The 19,136-nt window shown below is 44.3% G+C and overlaps 1 protein-coding gene across 1 annotated transcript in view; it reads right to left on the bottom strand.

The window, feature by feature from the left end:
- KIT (KIT proto-oncogene, receptor tyrosine kinase) overlaps positions 1-19,136 on the bottom strand; it is a 142,472-nt gene that overhangs the window by 24,958 nt on the left and 98,378 nt on the right. The window contains exons 2-6 of the mRNA XM_080385965.1: positions 13,597-13,836; positions 9,671-9,949; positions 6,065-6,201; positions 3,203-3,362; positions 184-373 (exon numbers count right to left, since the gene is read on the bottom strand). Coding sequence (XP_080242091.1) covers positions 184-373; positions 3,203-3,362; positions 6,065-6,201; positions 9,671-9,949; positions 13,597-13,836 — 1,006 coding nt within the window. The remainder of the gene's footprint in view (positions 1-183; positions 374-3,202; positions 3,363-6,064; positions 6,202-9,670; positions 9,950-13,596; positions 13,837-19,136) is intronic.

Here is a 19,136-nt window from a genome sequence, read left to right as displayed (position 1 = left end):
CTCAATGCTATTCCAAATCAAGGTCAGGAGACTGCACCAGTTACTGTGGTAAGCCATGCGTACTACAAGACCTTTTATAATCACAATTTTCTCACCATCTCCGTTTTCTTCTTTCCAGAGCAGACCCTATCTACTTCACTGTTGCAAAGTGAAACCGATAGCACTTACAGTCATTCGTATTACCTGTTATTGCCCACAGTCTTGAACTTGACATAATGGTCTGATGAATTCTGTAATGTTTCGTTCATGTACATCCAGACTTCTTCCTTTGGTTTTGGATATGCCTCATATTCAACTGTTAAATTTCCATTTTGTCCTGCATTTATATCTATTGTGGTATTCATTGTTGCAAACAAACGGACAAATCCTTTAGCTGATGGCCATAAAGGAGAACAAAAACAATTTCAGGGCCGTTTAGAAGACTGCCAGTGCTCTAACCACACTTAGACTTCTTCAAGATCAGTGATCAAACATTCAGCTGTGAAACAGGAAACCTTATCTACAAAGAACTTGAACCCTCACCTGCCAAAACCAAGGCCACTAGCTACACACAGCAAAGTGGCACAGGACTTAAAGCAGCCTCGAGTGCCTTGAAAGAAATTCCATCTTCTGGTGATAAATACCCTCTATTTGTGTTTGGAAAAATGCAAGCACATGTTTCATTCTACTCTAGTATTTATACTTTTCCAAAAATCAGAGTTGCTAACTGTCTGGTATGAAAGAAACACTAAGAAAAAAGCAAAATAAATTCATCATTTATGACAATATACTAGAGTACTTAAGGTTTCTTTGTAAAGTGTAATTAAAACTGACATTACACATGAAGCTATTAAAAACTGTAATTAGACAAAAATGTGCTAAGTCCACAGCCCTGGATACCAATTGTTTTAAACTAAGGCATTTCTCTTCATCTGCTGCTGGGTCTTAATCTCTTATTTGGCAGATACCATTTATCATTGTGCAGTTCCATTCCAAAATATCATGTGGAGCAGCAGTGGTTTTAATTTCATTAATAAACTCATCAGCTTCAGGATTATTCATTTTGAAAAGATGAATTTTTCAGTCCTATTACACAAATTCATACGGGAATTATCAGTTTGACAGGCAGATTGCAATTACAAGGAAACACATTTACTGAGTGCCTGAATTTAGACAAAAAGTCAACCTCAGATCACTGCTTCTTCCCACTTCGTAGTAATCAAACTGCTGTGGCCAGCTGGGCACCTGAGCTCAGGAAAACCAGAGCCAGCGGGGCTTGTTGAAAGCATATGGAGCTGCCATAGCACTTGACAGATGCTTTGGAGAAGAAAGGATGAAGTAAACTCACAGCAGGCAGGTATGCTCTAAAATGCTCTCCATCATTAGAAAAGATAAAAAGGTTTTAAATCCGGAAACTGAAGATTTTTAATTCCTTCACAGAGTTTTTCTATTTTCTACATAAACAGAGGATCCTCTATACAACCTAGATTCAAAGTCGGACCCAAGAGCCTGCAAATAAAATCTTATGATTGTGCTATCAGTCCCCAAAACGAGGTTCTAGAAACCGTTTAAAGTTAGGTAAATTAACTGTCAAAAAAAGTAATTAGGAAAATTTACCAAAAATAGTCATTATTTCTTGTAAACCTTTCGGCTAACATTAAAGCCACAGCAATTTAGGTTCTGATACAATCCCAGGATCTCTCCAGTACACACCATACACCACTTCCCAGGACTCTGGGACCTGGCACAGTTCAGGTAAATATAGTCAGTTTGACAATGAATGATGAAAGGCATCCATGAGATAGAGTTTATTTTATTTTAAGTCAAATTTGAGAGGGTGGGGAGAGAAAAGTATCTTGAAAAGGAAAGATTCCTGCTTTTCTCTCACTTTTTAAATTAAATACACACTGCATTTTACTAAATACAAACTTGTTACTTTATTTTCGGCTTTTTATAATGTCATGCTTTCTTTTAGTCCCAAGACCTTCTAAAGTGAATCCTTTCTAAAGCCACATTTGCATATGTAGTAGTCCTAAGAATTTCTGTAGTGAAGAACTTCCCTCTTCTTATAATAAAAGCTTTCATATTGTTCCCCTTGGGGAAAAGATTTTCTTTGGTACTTCACAGTGGTTCACTCTTTAACACATGAATTTAGTCTCTCCTGTAAAAAAATGAGGAAAACATCACTGCTGTTATGAGCCGACCCCCTCAAATGGTGGAGCAAGGTTAAGGGTACTCAAACCTCTGCTGCTCTGCTGAAGATTTGACCCGCATAGGTCAAACACTTCTGTTTTCTTTAAGTTACCTTTAAGCAACTTTAAGCAACAAGTCATGTTGCAGGAATACCGTGCAACAGAAAAACAGATTTAAAAAGCAAAAAGGATCCAAGGCTACGCTTCCCTCAGTTACTACATCCTTGAATGGCAAGGAACTGAAACAGTTGTAGCCAACTACACAGGCTTCTTCAGAATGATCTTATTAACTATATCAATATGTCCTTAATTGTCCTTAATTTATCAAATTAGCAGGTTTCAGCAGCTTTAAAATTCAAAAGGCACTGTGTGTCACAAAGTTAATATATAGCAGACTAAGCAAGTCGAACAAGAGGAGGGAGGGAGTTTGCTCACTGCTAAAGGGACACAATCCAAAACCTGTGGAAGTGATGGATAGTGTGTTTACCATGGGGGCAAGCTCTGGAACAATTTAATGCTGTCTATGCACACTGCCACATACCTCACAGCATTATTTTAAATAGAGGTACATATATAGCTTTATGTAAAAAACACTGACATGCCAATGTCAGCAACATTTCCCATGCTTAGAAGGTAGATATTAAAGATATGCTTTGAGCTTGTAATGCGAAATTACTTAAGCATAGGGATAGTACCAGGCAAAGGTAAATTACTTGCTAAGACTGATCTAAATTTAAAATTAAACCAGGAAGAATGAGATAAACCAGAGAGATGGAAACACTGTTGGGTGGTTGTTCTAATATCACATTCCAATACCATGCAAAGGGTTACAGAAATTGAGGTGGTCATACGCACCACAATACTTCCTGAGCCATCCCCTATGGTACCAGTCAGCAATAATCTTTTAATAAAGCAACTTTACTCACTGAGGTTTAGGGGAAAGGAGAGAGATGGAAGGGAAGGCTTCCTAGTGTTCTCACTTTCTACCTCCCGCTCTTAAAAAAATTAAGATTTCTACAAGAAGCATTTACCTAGTGCTTTCAAGGTTACTGTGGCACTGTTTTTTCCAAAAGGGTTTTCTGCTTGGCATGTGAATTCTCCAGAATCATTAACTCCCACTGAACGGATGTTCAATGTTAATTTCCTTTCGTATCCATAATCACCCAAATTTCTGCTTTTGCTTGTAACAATCTGTCGGTAAAAAACAATTAACATCTAAAACACTGTGTATGCAGCATCTTTCCCAGATAAATTAAAAATAGAAGTAATTATAACTTTGCTATATTAATATTCATAACTTTAAACCGGAATAATAAGCCAGCACGACAAACCTGTCACTAGAATCTCTCCATGCAAAACAAGTGTGTGATCAGCTGTCTTTGGGAGATAATGTCCTCTCCTAAGCCCTATCCCCTCCCCTTATTCCTTTTTTTTTTTTCCCCCTCCTCAAGCTCCACTATAAGGCAGGAATGTGTGTATGTGTGTGCATGTATGTGTGTTCACCTGCCCTGACAGTGCCAATGGGAGAGACCAGCCCAAGCCACAAAGATTAAACATTTAATTTCTTCAAATGTTTCAGTCATGTGAAGAAAAGGGTGCCTGTGCCAAGGTCAACTGCCTTGTGTCAAGGTCAGACCCAGCTCACTCTGGCTAAATTTCTAATGCTGATGAAGGTAAGGAACCAACCAAAGGTTTTATTTGCACTAACAACACTTCTAGCTGTAGGGCTTGATGCAAAATGACCACCGGGTTTTGACCTTCCTAATGCTCAGAAGCTGCAGCTATTGTACAAAGCCATTGCAACTCTGAAGTGTGGTTCGCCACTCAAGTGGTGCCTAAAAATCACTGCTCTTTAATGGTTGCAATGCTTCTCAGTGAATGAGAAGAGAGAATTTAAGGTGCTGGACCTTCATTTTAAACTGGGTTGCTCTGTGCCTTGAGGCCCCAGCATCTCCTGATTGCAGACATACTGCAGAGTGACCTGCTGGCAGCAGGCGTACACTGGAAGCCACTCTGATTCTTGGTCCATAGCAATCTAGATTTATTAACCTTAAGGCAACTGGAAACTTCATTCTCTTTTGAAAGCATTAAGTATATCATGATTCTATGCCTACGTATGCATAGAAAAAATAAATGCTTTGAGGTGTTGACTTTAGTTTCTGTGAGAATGCTCTATGTGGTTGAAAAGACTGATAAATTTACATTGATTAACCCAAATGTAGACCTGGACTTGTTATGATTTTCTAGTAGAATGATTTCATTCTTGGAGGTTTCAAGAGCTTCTAGATAAATTTAATCTTCTCAATGTAATTTTGATTCCTCCTGAGCTATAATAATCACAAATAGAAGTCTGTTTTTTTGGATATGCTTGCTTGTAACAGGTCTCCCAATTTTTCAAAAGTGGCGATAACTTCAGTCATACAAGGAAAAAGTATTTTGGGTTTTTTTCCTCTCACCTATTCAGGACAAAATGTAATTCCACACCTATTTAAACATGACTTTTTATGTATTCTATTTCAGTACAATATTTAATTTGATAGTCAATATTTAAAAGATAGCATCCCCTGCTATTTACCAGAAAGGACAGAAAGGTCAAACTTATTTGATCAAAAATATTTTCCTTGTGGCTTTTACTCATCAAATGAAAAGTGATAAAGCACAAAAACTTCAGGGAAAGCCCTGATTTCATCACACTGTAACAAAGAAAAGGGAGAGGAATGAGAGAAGAAATTAAGTTCTCAGATGAAAGACTTGCAGTTGACCTTGGCACAGGACCAGAAGCCCCATATGCATCTCCCATGCTGCCTTCATGTCATTTAGATCTCCACACCTTCAGAGCTGCGAGGTGGGATTTCTGGAGAGCGAGCACTTAGCGAAAGCAGCTCTGCCAGAGCCAGCCGATTAGGTAAGCATGGCATGCCCAGCTCCAGGGAACGGGCCTCCCGTTCGCTATCTGTCTGAGGAGACGTGATTTATCCAAACATCACAGCATCACAGAAGCCCTTTTTTCCATGCAAACGTGGACTGCGAATTTTGTATTCTGGTCACTAACATTAGCAGTAAAAGACCAGCCAATTAGCATGGGAGCGTATACAGCAGGAGTTACTAACAGGTCTTCAAAGGGCTTTTAATTAATTTCCGGGTATACCCGGAAGACCAAGAAGCGTCCTTAAAAACAACCCAGTGCCTGCTGCTTCTTTCAAAGGCAGAGCTGGCAGCACGCTGGCTGACCAGGGGAGGGGATCTCTCTGCCTCTCATTTGCAGAATAGCTGTGCTGCTGATAATGAACTCTCCTGGAGCACTTAGCCTGCCAATAATTTAATTTGGTGATGCCAGGCAGTAACTTCATCTATCACTAAAGACAGAAGCCAGTTCTCTGGTTCATTTTTCAGAACTTTCCCAGTTAGTGAGGCACACCATGTAATTTAAATGAATTAATCATTCCTGTGAATGCTTACTACTATTCCTGTCACACACAATCCCATGCTAATTAGCAGGTATTTTACTGTTAATGATAACGACTAGAATATGTAATTTGCAGTCCATGTGTTGATATTTGCAGCTCCCATTGATTGCAATGTGATGTGTAGGCACTCCGTGCTTCCGTATTTAGGCAGCCCAACAGAGGTCACCTAAACTTCACATTGAAGAGCCTAACTTTAATTTCTGTTCGGGAAGAGAAGCTCATGCAGATGCTTTTCCTCTCAGCCCTCCACATGGGCACAGGACAGTTGCTGCTGGTTGCTCACTAGTCTGTGGAATGTGGGACCTCTGGAAATGCAACACATCCAAACTGATGTAGCATCGGGTATCCAAGACAAGCATGTGAATGTCTACAGAGAGTTTGTGTACTGTGCCGAGGAATACACGATACAATTAAAAAGGAACTCACCCCACTTTTGTGAGAAATCCAACTAGCTTTTACACTACTATCCACATCCATGATTGTGCATGTAACTTCAAATTCTTCTCCTTCTTTGAGAAGCTCATAGCTCTTGGATAAGGTGATGACAGGAAGAGTTTTGTGAACTGGAAAACAATTTAGAAGTATGTTACTTTTCATTAGCTTCAGAGCTTCCAAGGGGGGATAAAAATCACCAGTCATTAACTTTCCAATAAAGTTTCAGGCCTCCAAGAGCTATTCAAATTTCTTTAACACATTACACAGTTGTTCCTTTGCAATAAGCACATTTCTGCATCAATCTCCCTTCAAGTTACACAAATAACACAAAGTTAGATAATACTTGTCTGAGTGTAGCAACTTGTGTGAAGAAACCTCAGGGATTAAAAAGTTGACTCTGGAACCAAAAACAGGGTGAGGATCAGCCACTGGGGAAGCCCAGCGTAGCATTAACTGCAACTTCTAAATAGAAAATAATACAGCGGACACCAAGTGCTGTCTGACAGGTCCCTGAAAAACCCCTGATGGACAGCCTAGGAAGGACAGGTACAGCTCAAGGACTTCAGCACATCTGCCCTTTTGCGCCATAACCTCTGCTCACAGTAATGGCTTGCAGAGTTGGCTGGAGCCAAGACCATGGACAAGTTTGTCACCCAAGACGTAGTTGGTTACAAGCAGCCATGGGCTATCTGCATCCCTGTTCTGCTTTGAGATGCCTTTTGTCAACAACTGGGTATATTTGAGGAAGATGTGTCTCTTATTGCTGCAAAGCTCTTCAGCTCTTTCTCTGTTCCCTCCACAGTTTGTTTTACTGTTTTCTTCATCCTTTCTTCAAATTTTCCTCATTTACGAGACTCCAGTGAACTTCCCACTAGGGCCTTTATGCAGGAAGACTCACTTTCTAACTGTGAATGTAACATATATCAGATAAGGTCTCCCAGACTCTCTTCCTGCCTCTGACACAGGCTTTGTAGTTGTCTTTTAGGTAAATTACATGAAACTTAGGAAAACACCACACTTTTCAGCTATTCATACTTTAACAATAACGTTTTCCTCATGTTGCAGTAAGTGGCTACGGGAGGGAACAAAGAAACATGTTTGCTCTTCAGATATAAAGGCTCACATAAAAACCCGCCCCCGGCATTCAGCAGTACCCGGGAGACAGGAGGAAGCCAGTGCAGAAGGCGTGCTGTGTTCTCACCCGCCAGAAACATCTATAGACAACCAAAAATAAAAACCCGTAAGGCCATAAAGGCTCTTATTGTTTTGAGAAGGGCTGGACATAAACACTGGCTGTGCTATCGGAGCAGGGCTGGTGTACATCCGAGTATGCCTGCACAGCTCTCTGCTTCACGGGTGCCTCTTCTGTCTTTCTGCACCAGAAGCTCAGGCCTGAGGGTCTGGGTGCCACAGTCGTGATGAAAAAAAAAACATTGCCCACCAAAGGGTCTCCTGTGCACTTAAATCTTCAGCAAAGAAGCAACTGGGAGTTTTACCCAGTGAATTCGCTAAGGGCTGAGCACTGCAGCACTGAGGAAGACAACACTGCTTCACTGCTGATGGCCTTTGGCACTTGATCCCGCTTGCCACACACCCACCCCAGGCGGAGAACACAGGCAGAGCACCCGGTCCCACGTCCCACTGACCACCGACAGCTGCCCACCGTCAGTGAGCCGCTGGCGATGGATGCGGGTCAGCACCTTCCCATCTGAAGTCAGTGCTGTATTGAGCAAGTACAGAATTTTATCCTGTAAATAATGAAATATTCCAATTCCACGGCTTGCACTCTCTTATGTCGGAGAAATGTCAGTTATGTCAATCAACTGCTTGCTTACTTCGGCCACCACTGAAAAAACAGTTGAAAAAACCAAGACAGCAAGAACGTCTTGATTTTTGTCATCAAAGAAGAATGCTAGAGATGCCTGTACTGATTAAACTTTTGTTCTCTTCTCATTAACTGAAATTCAGTATCCATTAATACTCACTATATAGAACCATAGAATCAGAGTTTCCAAATAACCAGAAAAAAAAGACTTCTTGAATTTGCCACAACAAACTCCACACCTGAGATGGCCTCTGCTGCCCACCCACCAACAAGCATGGCACTGGGCAGGTCACAGAGCCCCAGCCATGGACCAAACACTAATGTGTCCCCCTCATCACACCACGGGGTAGCCCTCCTTCACCAACACTCAGGGAGATGCTGGTGGTGGCCTGGCCTCAGCTCCTGCTGCCTGGCACAATACGGGCAGCCAGGGGAAGCACAGCACCCCGACAGCCTGAGCCGTGCACCCCCTGCTCCAGCGGCAGCCTCGGCAGCACCACTGCGACGCCATCGCTGCCGGCTGGAGGCCTCGCAAAGCACAAAGCCAACCAAGGCAGCCCCTGCCCGCCGCTCTCCTTCCAACAACAGCAACCCAACGGGACACCTCGGCTGCGCCAACAGAAACGCACCTGCAGCCAACAGAGGCTCCCGCACCGTAACCCACACGTGTGCGCGGGCAGGGGGCTCCCCCCAGACCCTGCTGCAGCCTCTGCACCGCGCGCACGCCGCAGCGGAGGCGCCTCTCAGCTGCAGCCAGGGGTTGCTTCAAAGAGCCCCACAGCTACGGGCACAACAAACTCACTCACTTGCCCCTGAGGAAACACCCAGGCAGCCTGGCTTGTTCAGCTGCTCCCTCCGCTTCCCTCCTGGGGATGCAGACAGCAGACTAATGACACGGGGGGTAACGGCAGGCTCCAAACTGCTCAGACAAAACCAGTCTGCAAAGCACTGCGCAGCCAGGCATCGCGTTTCTCCTTCCTCCCAAAGCCACGTAACCACCCAACCATAGGGCGCAAGGGCACATGAAGGTCAGATATAGGGCATTATCATTAAGGGCCTTTTCCAATCTAAATGATTCTATGATTAATCAAGAGGTTTGCAGAGCCAAGTGTTGCATCTGGCAGCTCAGCCACAGTATACTTCTCATCATGATCTGGGCACATGCCTACTGTTGTGATCATCCTCAATCACGAAGAAAGAGACAAACAAGGGCCCTTTGCTCCCCCAAGCTCTGCCTCTCCACTGAATCCCTCTTCAACGCCATCAATCAGTTCCTCCTGCTGTCACTTGTGGGAAACAGACATATAAGTCAGGCACCTAAATTTCCACCTTGCCTGCACAAACCTGTCCAAACCTCAGTGCACTGGTCTGTCCACAGTTTAACAGCACACCCACATTTCTTAGAATGGTGAAGAAAACACCTGGAAATCACCAGGAACAGAAAATAAAAGTGATCGCGGCCAACTGCTCAGCACAGCCACAAGCCAAGTGTCACGAGATCAAACCGTGCCCCAACACAACTTGCCCAGGACAAGCTTTATAAGCCCCCACCCTCCTTTGAACAGGCTGCAGCAGCCACAGGTGCCACAGAGCAATCTCCAGGTGCGCAAGCACCTCTGGCTTTGAGTAGAAGCCTCCAGGAATCCACCACCTCCAGCCTCCCCATGACAAGGTCAGGATGCAAGCTGAGGCTTCACAGCACTTCCCATCAGCTCCTGGGAGGTGAAAGGTAAAATCAGGTGCTCTACAAGAAAACAAAAATCCTGTGTTACCTGGCCTCACATTCAGGAAAATGTGCTCTGATATTTTCTCAACTCCATTGTGCTTGGCCAAGCACTGGTAGCAGCCCTTAAATGACCTCTGTACATTCTTTATAATGATGCCTTTCTGGGGATTGGGAATGAACGTCATATTTCTGGGGAGACGTTTGCCATCACATTTTCTCAGTGTGAAATTTGAAACATCCGGATCTGTTAGCGGGCACACTAGCAGGATGTCACTGTCTTCTTTTCCATAGATCAGAGAATCAACAAGGAAGAGCACATTTGGATCTGTGAAGAAATACAAAGATCTGTCAGAGAAGTTGACATTGCACAGGGAACTTCTGATGACCCTAACTCTGCAACTGGGCACTTAGATCAAAGAAAATTTTACATTCAGCCAGTAAAACCAAGTATCACCCAATTCATGTTTACCAAGAGACATTAAATTTTATATTAAAAGAGCAGCACAACAGGAGATGTGCAGTAGGATTCAATACCAGACACGCTAAAGAATCATGTGCACTAAAAATAATCTTACTGCTTTTTTATTTGGAGATGGAGATGATTTTTTTTTTCTCCAAAACCTCCACCCTCCAACCCCAAAACAGTAAACAGATTTTCACAGACCATTAAAAGTAATTTGCTTCTAGCCAATGGCAGGACTGTAAGGTTTCATGCCCACAGAAGGATTTTGAAGAAATTTATGAGCAAATGGAAGTTGAAAAGCACCTAAATTACGGTTTTCACTTCTGTAAAATACATAATCTAAATGAACACACGTTGCTACTAGAGGAAGCACCAAATAACTTCTCTCTCTCTCTCTCCCCCGCTGAAAGCAGGGGGTTTTTTTCAGCCTCCTAAAAAAAAAAAGGGGGGGGGGGGGGGGGGGGGGGAAGGGATACAAACAGCATATCTGACTGAAAAATCATCATGTAATCTTTCACAAGATAGCTTTTATTGAGCACTTAATCTCAGCCAACAACAGCACACAAACATACAGTACTTTAAACATTTCTACAGCCAAGGTTGAAGCCCATCATAGGTGACAAACTTGAAATGCTAAGAACCTGGCCATCAGTAGCAAACACAAAAATAAAGGATAGTATGGTGACAAGCACTCTGTAAAAGCCTATTTCAGCTCCTACCTGCCCTCCCTACAGAGTAGCATGAATCAGAAATGTAGAAACAGAAAGTTTTCTTGGGGTTTTTTTTATTGCAAACTGGCTTTGTACAACTTGAATGATAAAAGATCAACAAACCACAACTTAACAAGGAAGAGTGAGAGAATTAGGTTAAGATGATGCACAATGCGCATTTGGTTTAAGATGAGAAGTACCAGGCTGAAAATAAAGCAAGGCCATTTACATAAAGAGTTAGGAAATGCCAAGTCGAAGGGTGCTCATCACTGGACAGAGAAGTTACTGGCTGATTTCTAGCTTAGACTGAGAGTATAGTTTTAACCTCAGTTGATACCGCCACCCAAGTAGCCTCCACAAACTAAAAGCTTTGAAGCATCAGTCTAGGACTAGAGGATGGAGACTATTAACAAATGAAAAAATAAAGTATGTCTGAACAGAACCAAAGTGTCATGCTTTGCACACAGATAGAAAAATGCTATGAATATCTGTCACTCCTGAGCAGGACTAGAAGCACTCATCTAAATGTCCCTCCTGACAAAGACTTAACTGATTGGTTTCCTCAGTCCACTTTTTCTCCAATATGGACAGAGCCAAGACATCTTCACTATGCAGAAAGTATGGCTTCCCAGGGAAAAAAAACAAAACAAACCACACAAAAACAAACCACACACACACACACATTTGTGAAAACAGAAGAAAGGAACAAAGACCTGCTTCACTAACAGCTGAAATTGCAGGGGAGGCCTTGGCTGGGGTAAGCAGAATTGCTGAGGTGCTCCCTCTCATCTTTTATCCCTCTCTGGAAGGGAGACATCATGATGAGAAGACATGAGAGGACTTGCTGTATGGAATCCAGGCACAAACAAGGCTGCTCATGGTCAAGTTCTTCCATCACGGCTTTCCACCCCAGGTAATCTTGGGTAGTACTTGTTTTCTGAGAACACCTCAGGTTTCGAACACAAGTTGTGGTGCTTATCATTGCTTGCGTCTGAAAAGACTTGAGATCAAAATCAAGAGATTTTTTCTCTCCTATGTAAGTGTCTGAACTAGCCTGATCTTCACTAACCTTGCTTGGATAGGGACACAAACTGCTTCTACAGATACAAGACAGGCACCCTCTGCCAAAGCAGAAAGGTGAAAGAGGTAAGCACCTATAGTCTGCCAGCACTGTGTCATCCTTGGTCACAGAAGCATAGAAAATTTGCTTTTCATAGATCCAGACAGATGTAAAAGACAAACAGCTGCCACCATGTTATGTGCCACTTGGGACTGCACAGGATCAAGGTTCTTGGTCCTGTTATCTCTGCATTCCCAGCTTTACAAGCAGGAAGTGTATGGGGTGCTTATGGCAATCCCATAAGCAGCTGAGCTCGTGGTAGCATCTTCAAGGTGATGTAAGGTGTCATTAAGCCACAGCCTATTGCAAAATGGTGGCCAACCTCACTTATTTTACTGCCAGGAACTTGTCCAAGTGAAGCTTGCACATTTTTCACCAATTAAGACAAAGAAATTAACAACATGTTGCACGAAGGCCACACATCTTCTCTGACGCTTTGGTAATCATGCTCAGTTGCAGCGTCACTTGCTATCCTGAGGTGAAGGAGTCACTCGTGATGGAAGGCACAAACATCTCTATGATTGCAGCTCTCTAGGATAATTACCATTACCTTCAGTCTACCAGTCATGGTAGATAAAGTAAACAATGTTTGTCACATATAGGTAAAATACATGCCACATTTCCTTTAGTCTCAGAGAAAAACAGGTCAAGAAAACTTATGCATGGTAGCTGCATGGCTCTTTGAACAATTCAGGAGCAGTTAAAGGAGCACTCTCTAAATTGCGTGACCACTACATCAGGTATCTTCCTTTAGGAAAATACTCTTCACTGTGCTATGCTGCTGTCTCCCTGTCTTGCAGAACAACCTTGCGGTAATTGTCAAAGGATTGGTAGGATTCAGAGGAGGCTCTTTGAGACAACCCCTGCTGAACAACAAATGCTGTCTCTAAGAAAGCGGATGCTGTAGGACTTTTATCCCTTGACAGGGAAGAAAGGCCACCAGAGCTACGTGAAGGAGAAGCAAAATGCTCTTTTCCATGGAAAGGAAAAGGGAATGCCAGGCATGGTGAACTGTCAGCTTGAGGGCAGCTGATGCAGCCACAGACCAGGAGCCAACAAATGAAGAGATCTGAAAACACTGCAGAAAGAACGGTAATAAAGGATTGTGAAAATGTGTCAGAGCAGAGGCATTTTTTTCCCCCATCTGAGACATTTCTGATCTGTCACAAGGTGGATCAGGAGCTGGAGGCAGAGGAATCATTGTTGCCTGCTGGTGAAGCCTGAGAGCACAGCCTCAAAAAGCCAAATCCTTTAGCTAACTGCCTCAATAAATCAAGAGCTTGGGGCCAAACTTACATGACTCTGTACTGATGGATGGTATGGAATTAAAAAGACATTTCTACATACTGCTTCCTTCCTTACAGTACAACTGACTCATTAGAACTGATTCAGGTCACTTGGCTAGCTTCTAGGGAGCTCAGGTATATTTCACCACAAAACAACAGGGATGTAAAGAGAAACTCATCCAGAACTGTGCTGCAGTGACAAAGACCATTGCAAACAAAGCTGGGAGCAAGTTTTCTTTCTACTGGACAAGGAAGAAGCTATCAGACTGTGTTCTTCCTCTGTACCTCACATTCATTCCCTCCTCCAGCATTTACTGTCCTATTATTTTGCAAAAAAAAAAAAAAAAAAAAAAAAAGGGGGGGGGGGGGAATAATGCCTTCATTGGTATTTACCTTTAACAAAAACGTAAAAAGATGAGACAATACTCCCTTTGCTTTTGCATATGTATCTGCCTATGTCTCTGACTGTTGCATTTTTGGTGTACCACTCTTTCTCATTGGAACTCCTTGCTTTTGCCGATGGGTCTGAGTTCTGGAAATTCCAAGTCACGGGTCCATCCTCATTGCATCTCAGCCTTAATTCCTCGCCTTTATTCACAACCAGTGAAGATTCTTCATGGGGCAGTAAACCACCTGGGGAAAAAAAAAAGTGCAAAATACAATGTCTTTCAATACAACATCATATATTTATCTGCAGTAAAATCATTATTTATAGTTGTATATGTGCAGTTAATATTTCGGGAGTTATTTCTTAAAAATACTAAGCTGCAATGGCACCGTGAAATTCTACAGACACCTTTTGACTTGTAAGACCTTTGGCACACAGAGCAAGTAACAACTGCAGATAGAAACTGGCCTTTAAAAAAACATTTTAAACTAGTTTCACATGTACCAGTTTCTGCGATGGGCTGGCTTTTGAATGGGAACAGACCCAAGCTATTTAAAAATTAAATTCAAGAACATATGAGCCTGATTCTATATGGCAGCACTTTTAATCATTCTTTGTCATTTACTCAGTATGTTGCCAAGAACTAAAGTTTCCTTGCTCAACAGTCATCTTTTTTTAACTGCTCTCTCATGCATTCAAAAGCTAGACTCACACTCCTAGAAGCGTCCAGTTTAATGAAGGCATCAGTACACGCTTTCCATACTTGCTTATTTCTCTAGTTGAAGTGCTAATTCATCATTTCTTACCTCCAAAAAATTTTTAAATTTCATGCAAAATATTCTTCAAGCTTCCATCCCGATGCTAGTTACCAAATTAGTTTCACTGAGGCACTCATCTCCCAGTCGCCAAAGCTGCTCTAAACGACCTCTTAGCTTCTTTTTCACTGAACATGCCAAAATGCAACTTTTAAAAAGTTCTCAAAAAATAAAGCTGTGTAAAATTAGCAGCTTCAATTCCCAATTCCCAACCACTTCCCAACTTAAACTGCATACTTGGCGAAAGAAGCACAAAGAGGCTTCTCTAGATCCACTGTTAAAATAACTCAAGCAGGGGACTGCTAAGTTAGCATATCCCTGACGTGAAAGTCTTAGTGAACCTACAAAATTGAGTTCATAGCCAAAAATGCAGATAAATTCTTACTACTATGGACCTACTTGAACATCAGAAGAATCAATATGCAAATATTGAGGTGGTCTTGCAGGAACAAACCCTTCGCCTTTAGTCCTGCAGGTAACCCTTGGCTTACAATAACTGTGCTGTTAGCTAATGTCCCTCTCATGTGAAGCACAGTTGTAGAAGATTGTACAACATCCATCTATAGTAGCAGTCATACCACTGAAAATACTATTTGCATTCAAAAACACATTCTGCGGGGCTGGATTTCCCTACCCACACAGATAACAACAGACATCCAAGCAAAACAATCGGATAATTAGTTGGGATTAAGTTATATGCGCCAGACTTAATTCACTCATCTCACAGCTTTAGTTCTTCTTAAGGTACATACTGGATTAAGACCAGGTCAAGTAACGGCTCCTCTTCCTGACAAATCCACCACAGAGCAGGAAGAAAGGATGGCCAGACCACCTGCAGAGCCTAATTATGGTTTGTGCTCTGGGTTTTGAAGGGAGCCCTTGTTCTCTACCTATCGCCCTCAAATTAAAATGTCTTTTTCAGTGCTAAATCCAACAGGCAGTCATTTTTCCAGTGCTACCAGACATTTTTGATGTGAGGCCCACTAACCCTGCGTACATGGTTCTGTGACTGAAGGCATAAACAACCATCCTAGAAATAGTAATTGCCAGAAAAAGGCAGAAAAAAAAACAGTTCTCATTTCAAATCTGCTACCTCAAAGTGCAGGTGTGAGCCTGAGCTGTGTTACAGCAGCTCAAACAAGAAGAGTGAAAGTCCAAGGTCTCAGGAGAGCAGCTCCCAGCCAACAGTGGCTCAGCAGGCAGGAGACCTGGAAAAACCCTTTGTCCTGGCCATAGAGGTGCCCGACAGCAGGGTACAGGCAAGGAGACCTCCAATTTGCAAACCCCTCAGACCAGAGCCAGCAACTTTTGGCACCTGAGAAGGCTGAGGGCAAAGACCCCTGAGAAGGTCTCATGAAAGACCATGCAGGTCCTTCACGGGGATGTCTTTGGAAGACGTCTCTGTTGTTTCCCACAGACCATAGGACAATTCCAGTGACAAATGACATGAGCTGCATAAAATAGCAAAAGTGCAATGTGGTATACCCACTCTGGCACTAGGTCTTCAGACAAGTCAGGGAAGGCTGGGAAAGGAGAGGATCAGGCCATCCTTCACTGGCATCAGTCCCTGCCTGCAACCAGCAAGGTCTCAGCTTGGGCCCTGCCAGGGGAGGTTTGTGTGTGGCTGGGCTGGGACGGTCCCCACTGCCCACCTGCGGCCTCATCACCAAGGAGAACAGCGCTGGGCAAGTCACACAGCCTCAGCCACGAAACAAACACCAACAGAATCACAGAATGGTCAGGTTGGAAGGCACCTCTGGAGATCACCTAGTCCAACCCCCTACTAAAGCAGGTTCACCTACAGCAGGTTGGGCAGAATCCCATCCAGGCAGGTGTTGAACGTCTCCAGAGAAGGAGATTCCACACCCTCTGTGGGCAGCCTCTGCCAGTGCTCTGTCACCCCCAAGGTAAAGAAGTTCTTCCCCATATTCAGATGAAACTTCTTGTGTTGCAGTTTGTGACCATTGCCCCTTGTCCTGTCACTGAAAAGAGCCTGGCCCCATCTTCTTGACACTTGCCCTCAAGATATTTGTAGACATTGGTAAGATCCCATCAGTCTTCTCCAGGCTGAACAAGCCCAGCTCTCTCAGCCTTAAGGGATATCCTCCAGTCCCCTCATCACCTTTTTAGTCCCAGTTCTCTGTCTCTCTTGAGCTGGGAAGCCCAGAGCTGGACACAGCACTCCATGTGCAGCCTCACCAGGGCAGAGCAGAGGGGCAGGATCACCTCCCCTGACCTGCTGGCCACACTCCCCATAACGCACCCCAAGGTCCCATTGGCCTTCTTGGCCACTGCTGGCCCATGGGCAACCTGCTGCCCACCAGAACTCCCAGGTCCTTCTCCACAGAGCTGCCTTCCAGCAGGTCAGCCCCAGCCTGTCCTGGTGCATGGGGTTGTTCCTCCTCAGGTGCAGCCTCACACTTACCTTTGCTGAACCTCATTGGGTTCCTCCCAACCCAGCTCTCCGTCCTGTCCAGGTCTCACTGAACGGCAGCGCAGCCTCCTGGGGTGTCAGCTGCTGCTCCCAGTTTTGTATCATCTGCAAACTCACTAAGGGTACACTCAGCCCCTTCATCCAGGTCATTAATAAGTGCTGACCCCTGCAGAGCACCGCCAGCTACAGGCCTCCAGCTGGACTCTTTGCCACTGATCACAGCCCTCTGGGCTCTGCCATTCAGCCCGTTCTCAATCCACCTCCCTGTCCGCTCATCTAACCCACGCTTCCCGAGCTTACCTACGAGGATGTTATGGGAGACAGTGTCAAAAGCCTGGCTGAGGTCAAAGTAGACAACATCCACTGCCCTCCCCTCATCTACCCAGCCAGTCATTCCATCATAGAAGGCTACCAGGTTGGTCAGGCATGACTTTCCCTTGGTGAATCCATAGTGACTATTCCTGATAACCTTCTTTTCCTCCACATGCTTAGAGATGACCTCCAAGATGAGCTGTTCCATCACCTTTCCAGGGATGGAGGTAAGGCTGACCAGCCTGTAGTTTACTAGGTCCACACTCTTGCCCTTTTTGAAGACTGGAGCGACATTGGCTATCCTCCAGTCCTCAGGCACTTCTCCTGTTCTCCATGACCTTTCAGAGATGATGGGATAGTAGCTTAGCAATAACATCTGCCAGCTCCCTCAGCACTTGGGGGTGCATCAGGGCCCATGGATTTGTGGGTGTCAAGTTTTCTTAAGTGATGTCTGACATGATCCTCCTCAACCAAGGGAAAGTCCTCCTTTCTCCAGACTTCCTCACTTGCCTTCAGGGTCTAGGAACCTAAGGGCTGGGCTTGGCAGTGAAGACTGAAGCAAAGAAGGCATTCAGTAACTCTGCCTTCTCTGTGTCCTTGATCACCAAGGCACCTAACTCACACAGCAACAGGCCCACATTTTCCCCAGTCATCCTTTTCCTACTGATGTACTTGAAGAAGCCCTTCTTGTTGTCCTTGACCTCACCCATCAGTTTTAATTCCCAATGGACCTTAGCCTTCCTTATCACCTCCCTGCATGTTCTGACAGCATATCTATATTCTTCCCAAGTGGCTTGTCCCTTTTTCTACATCCCAAAAACTCTCTTCCCATAAACCTTCCCTCTGTTTGAGGTTTGCCAGAAGCTCCTTACTCATCCATACAGGTCTCCTGTTCCCTTTGCTTAATTGCTTACTCATAGGGATGCACCTATCTTAAGCTTAGAAGAGTGATGCTTGAATAGCAGCCAGGTCTCTTGGACCCTCCTACCTTCTAGAGCCCTAACCCATGGGATTCCTTTAAGTAGGTCCTTGAAGACCCCAAAGTTAACTCTCCTGAAGTCCAGGGCTGCCATCCTACTTACTGCCCTGCTTCCTCCACACAGGGTCCTGAACACCATCTCATGGTCACTGCAACCAAGACTGCCTGCAAACTTCACATCCCCAACCAGTCTGTCTTTGTTTGAGAGTACAAGGTCCAGGAGCACACCTCGCCTGGTTGGTTCCTCCACCACCTGTGTCAAAAAGTTATCATCAATGTTCTGCAAGAACTGCCTGGCCTGTGTGAGCAGAGCTGTGTTGTTTTACCTGCAGATATCAGGGTGGTTAAAGTCCCCCATGAGGACCAGGGTCTCTGATCATGAGGCTACCTCCAATTGTCCGTAAAAGGCCTCATCGACTTCCTCTTCCTGATCAGGTGGCCTGTAGCAAACACCCACAACAGTATCACCCATGCTGGCCTGCCCCTTAATCTTTACCTGTAAGCTCTCAACTTATTCTGCATCTGCCTCAAGGCAGAGCTCGATACATTCCAGTTGTTTCCTCACATAAAGAGCAAGTCCACCAACTCTCCTTGCTGGCCTGTCTTTCCTAAAAACTACATAGCCATCCATGACAGCATTCTAGTCACACGAACTATTCTACCCTGTCTCTGTAACTGCAACGAGATCATGGCCCTGCGATCACACACAGAGCTCTAATTCTTCCTGTTCATTCCCCATGCTGCATGTGTTGGTGTACAGGCAATTCAGAGAGGTAAGCGAGCATGCAGGTTTCCCAGGAAGGGTGCAAGACGATCCACCATAGCCACCTGTGCCCTTGAGGTGGCTGGCCTTCTGGTACTCACCTTGGGAGGCAGCTAAGGAACATACATCCCTACTCGGATTGACCTGGGCTTATTCCCAGTTGAATGCAATAGCATTGAGCATTGCCACTTTGGTCCCCCCTCACTGAGTCCATCCTCCCCCTCATCACACCACGGGGTAGC

This window comes from Falco punctatus, assembly GCF_963210335.1.
Source record: "Falco punctatus genome assembly, chromosome: 1".
NCBI lineage: Eukaryota > Metazoa > Chordata > Aves > Falconiformes > Falconidae > Falco > Falco punctatus.
This window is presented reverse-complemented; position numbering and strand designations above follow the sequence as displayed.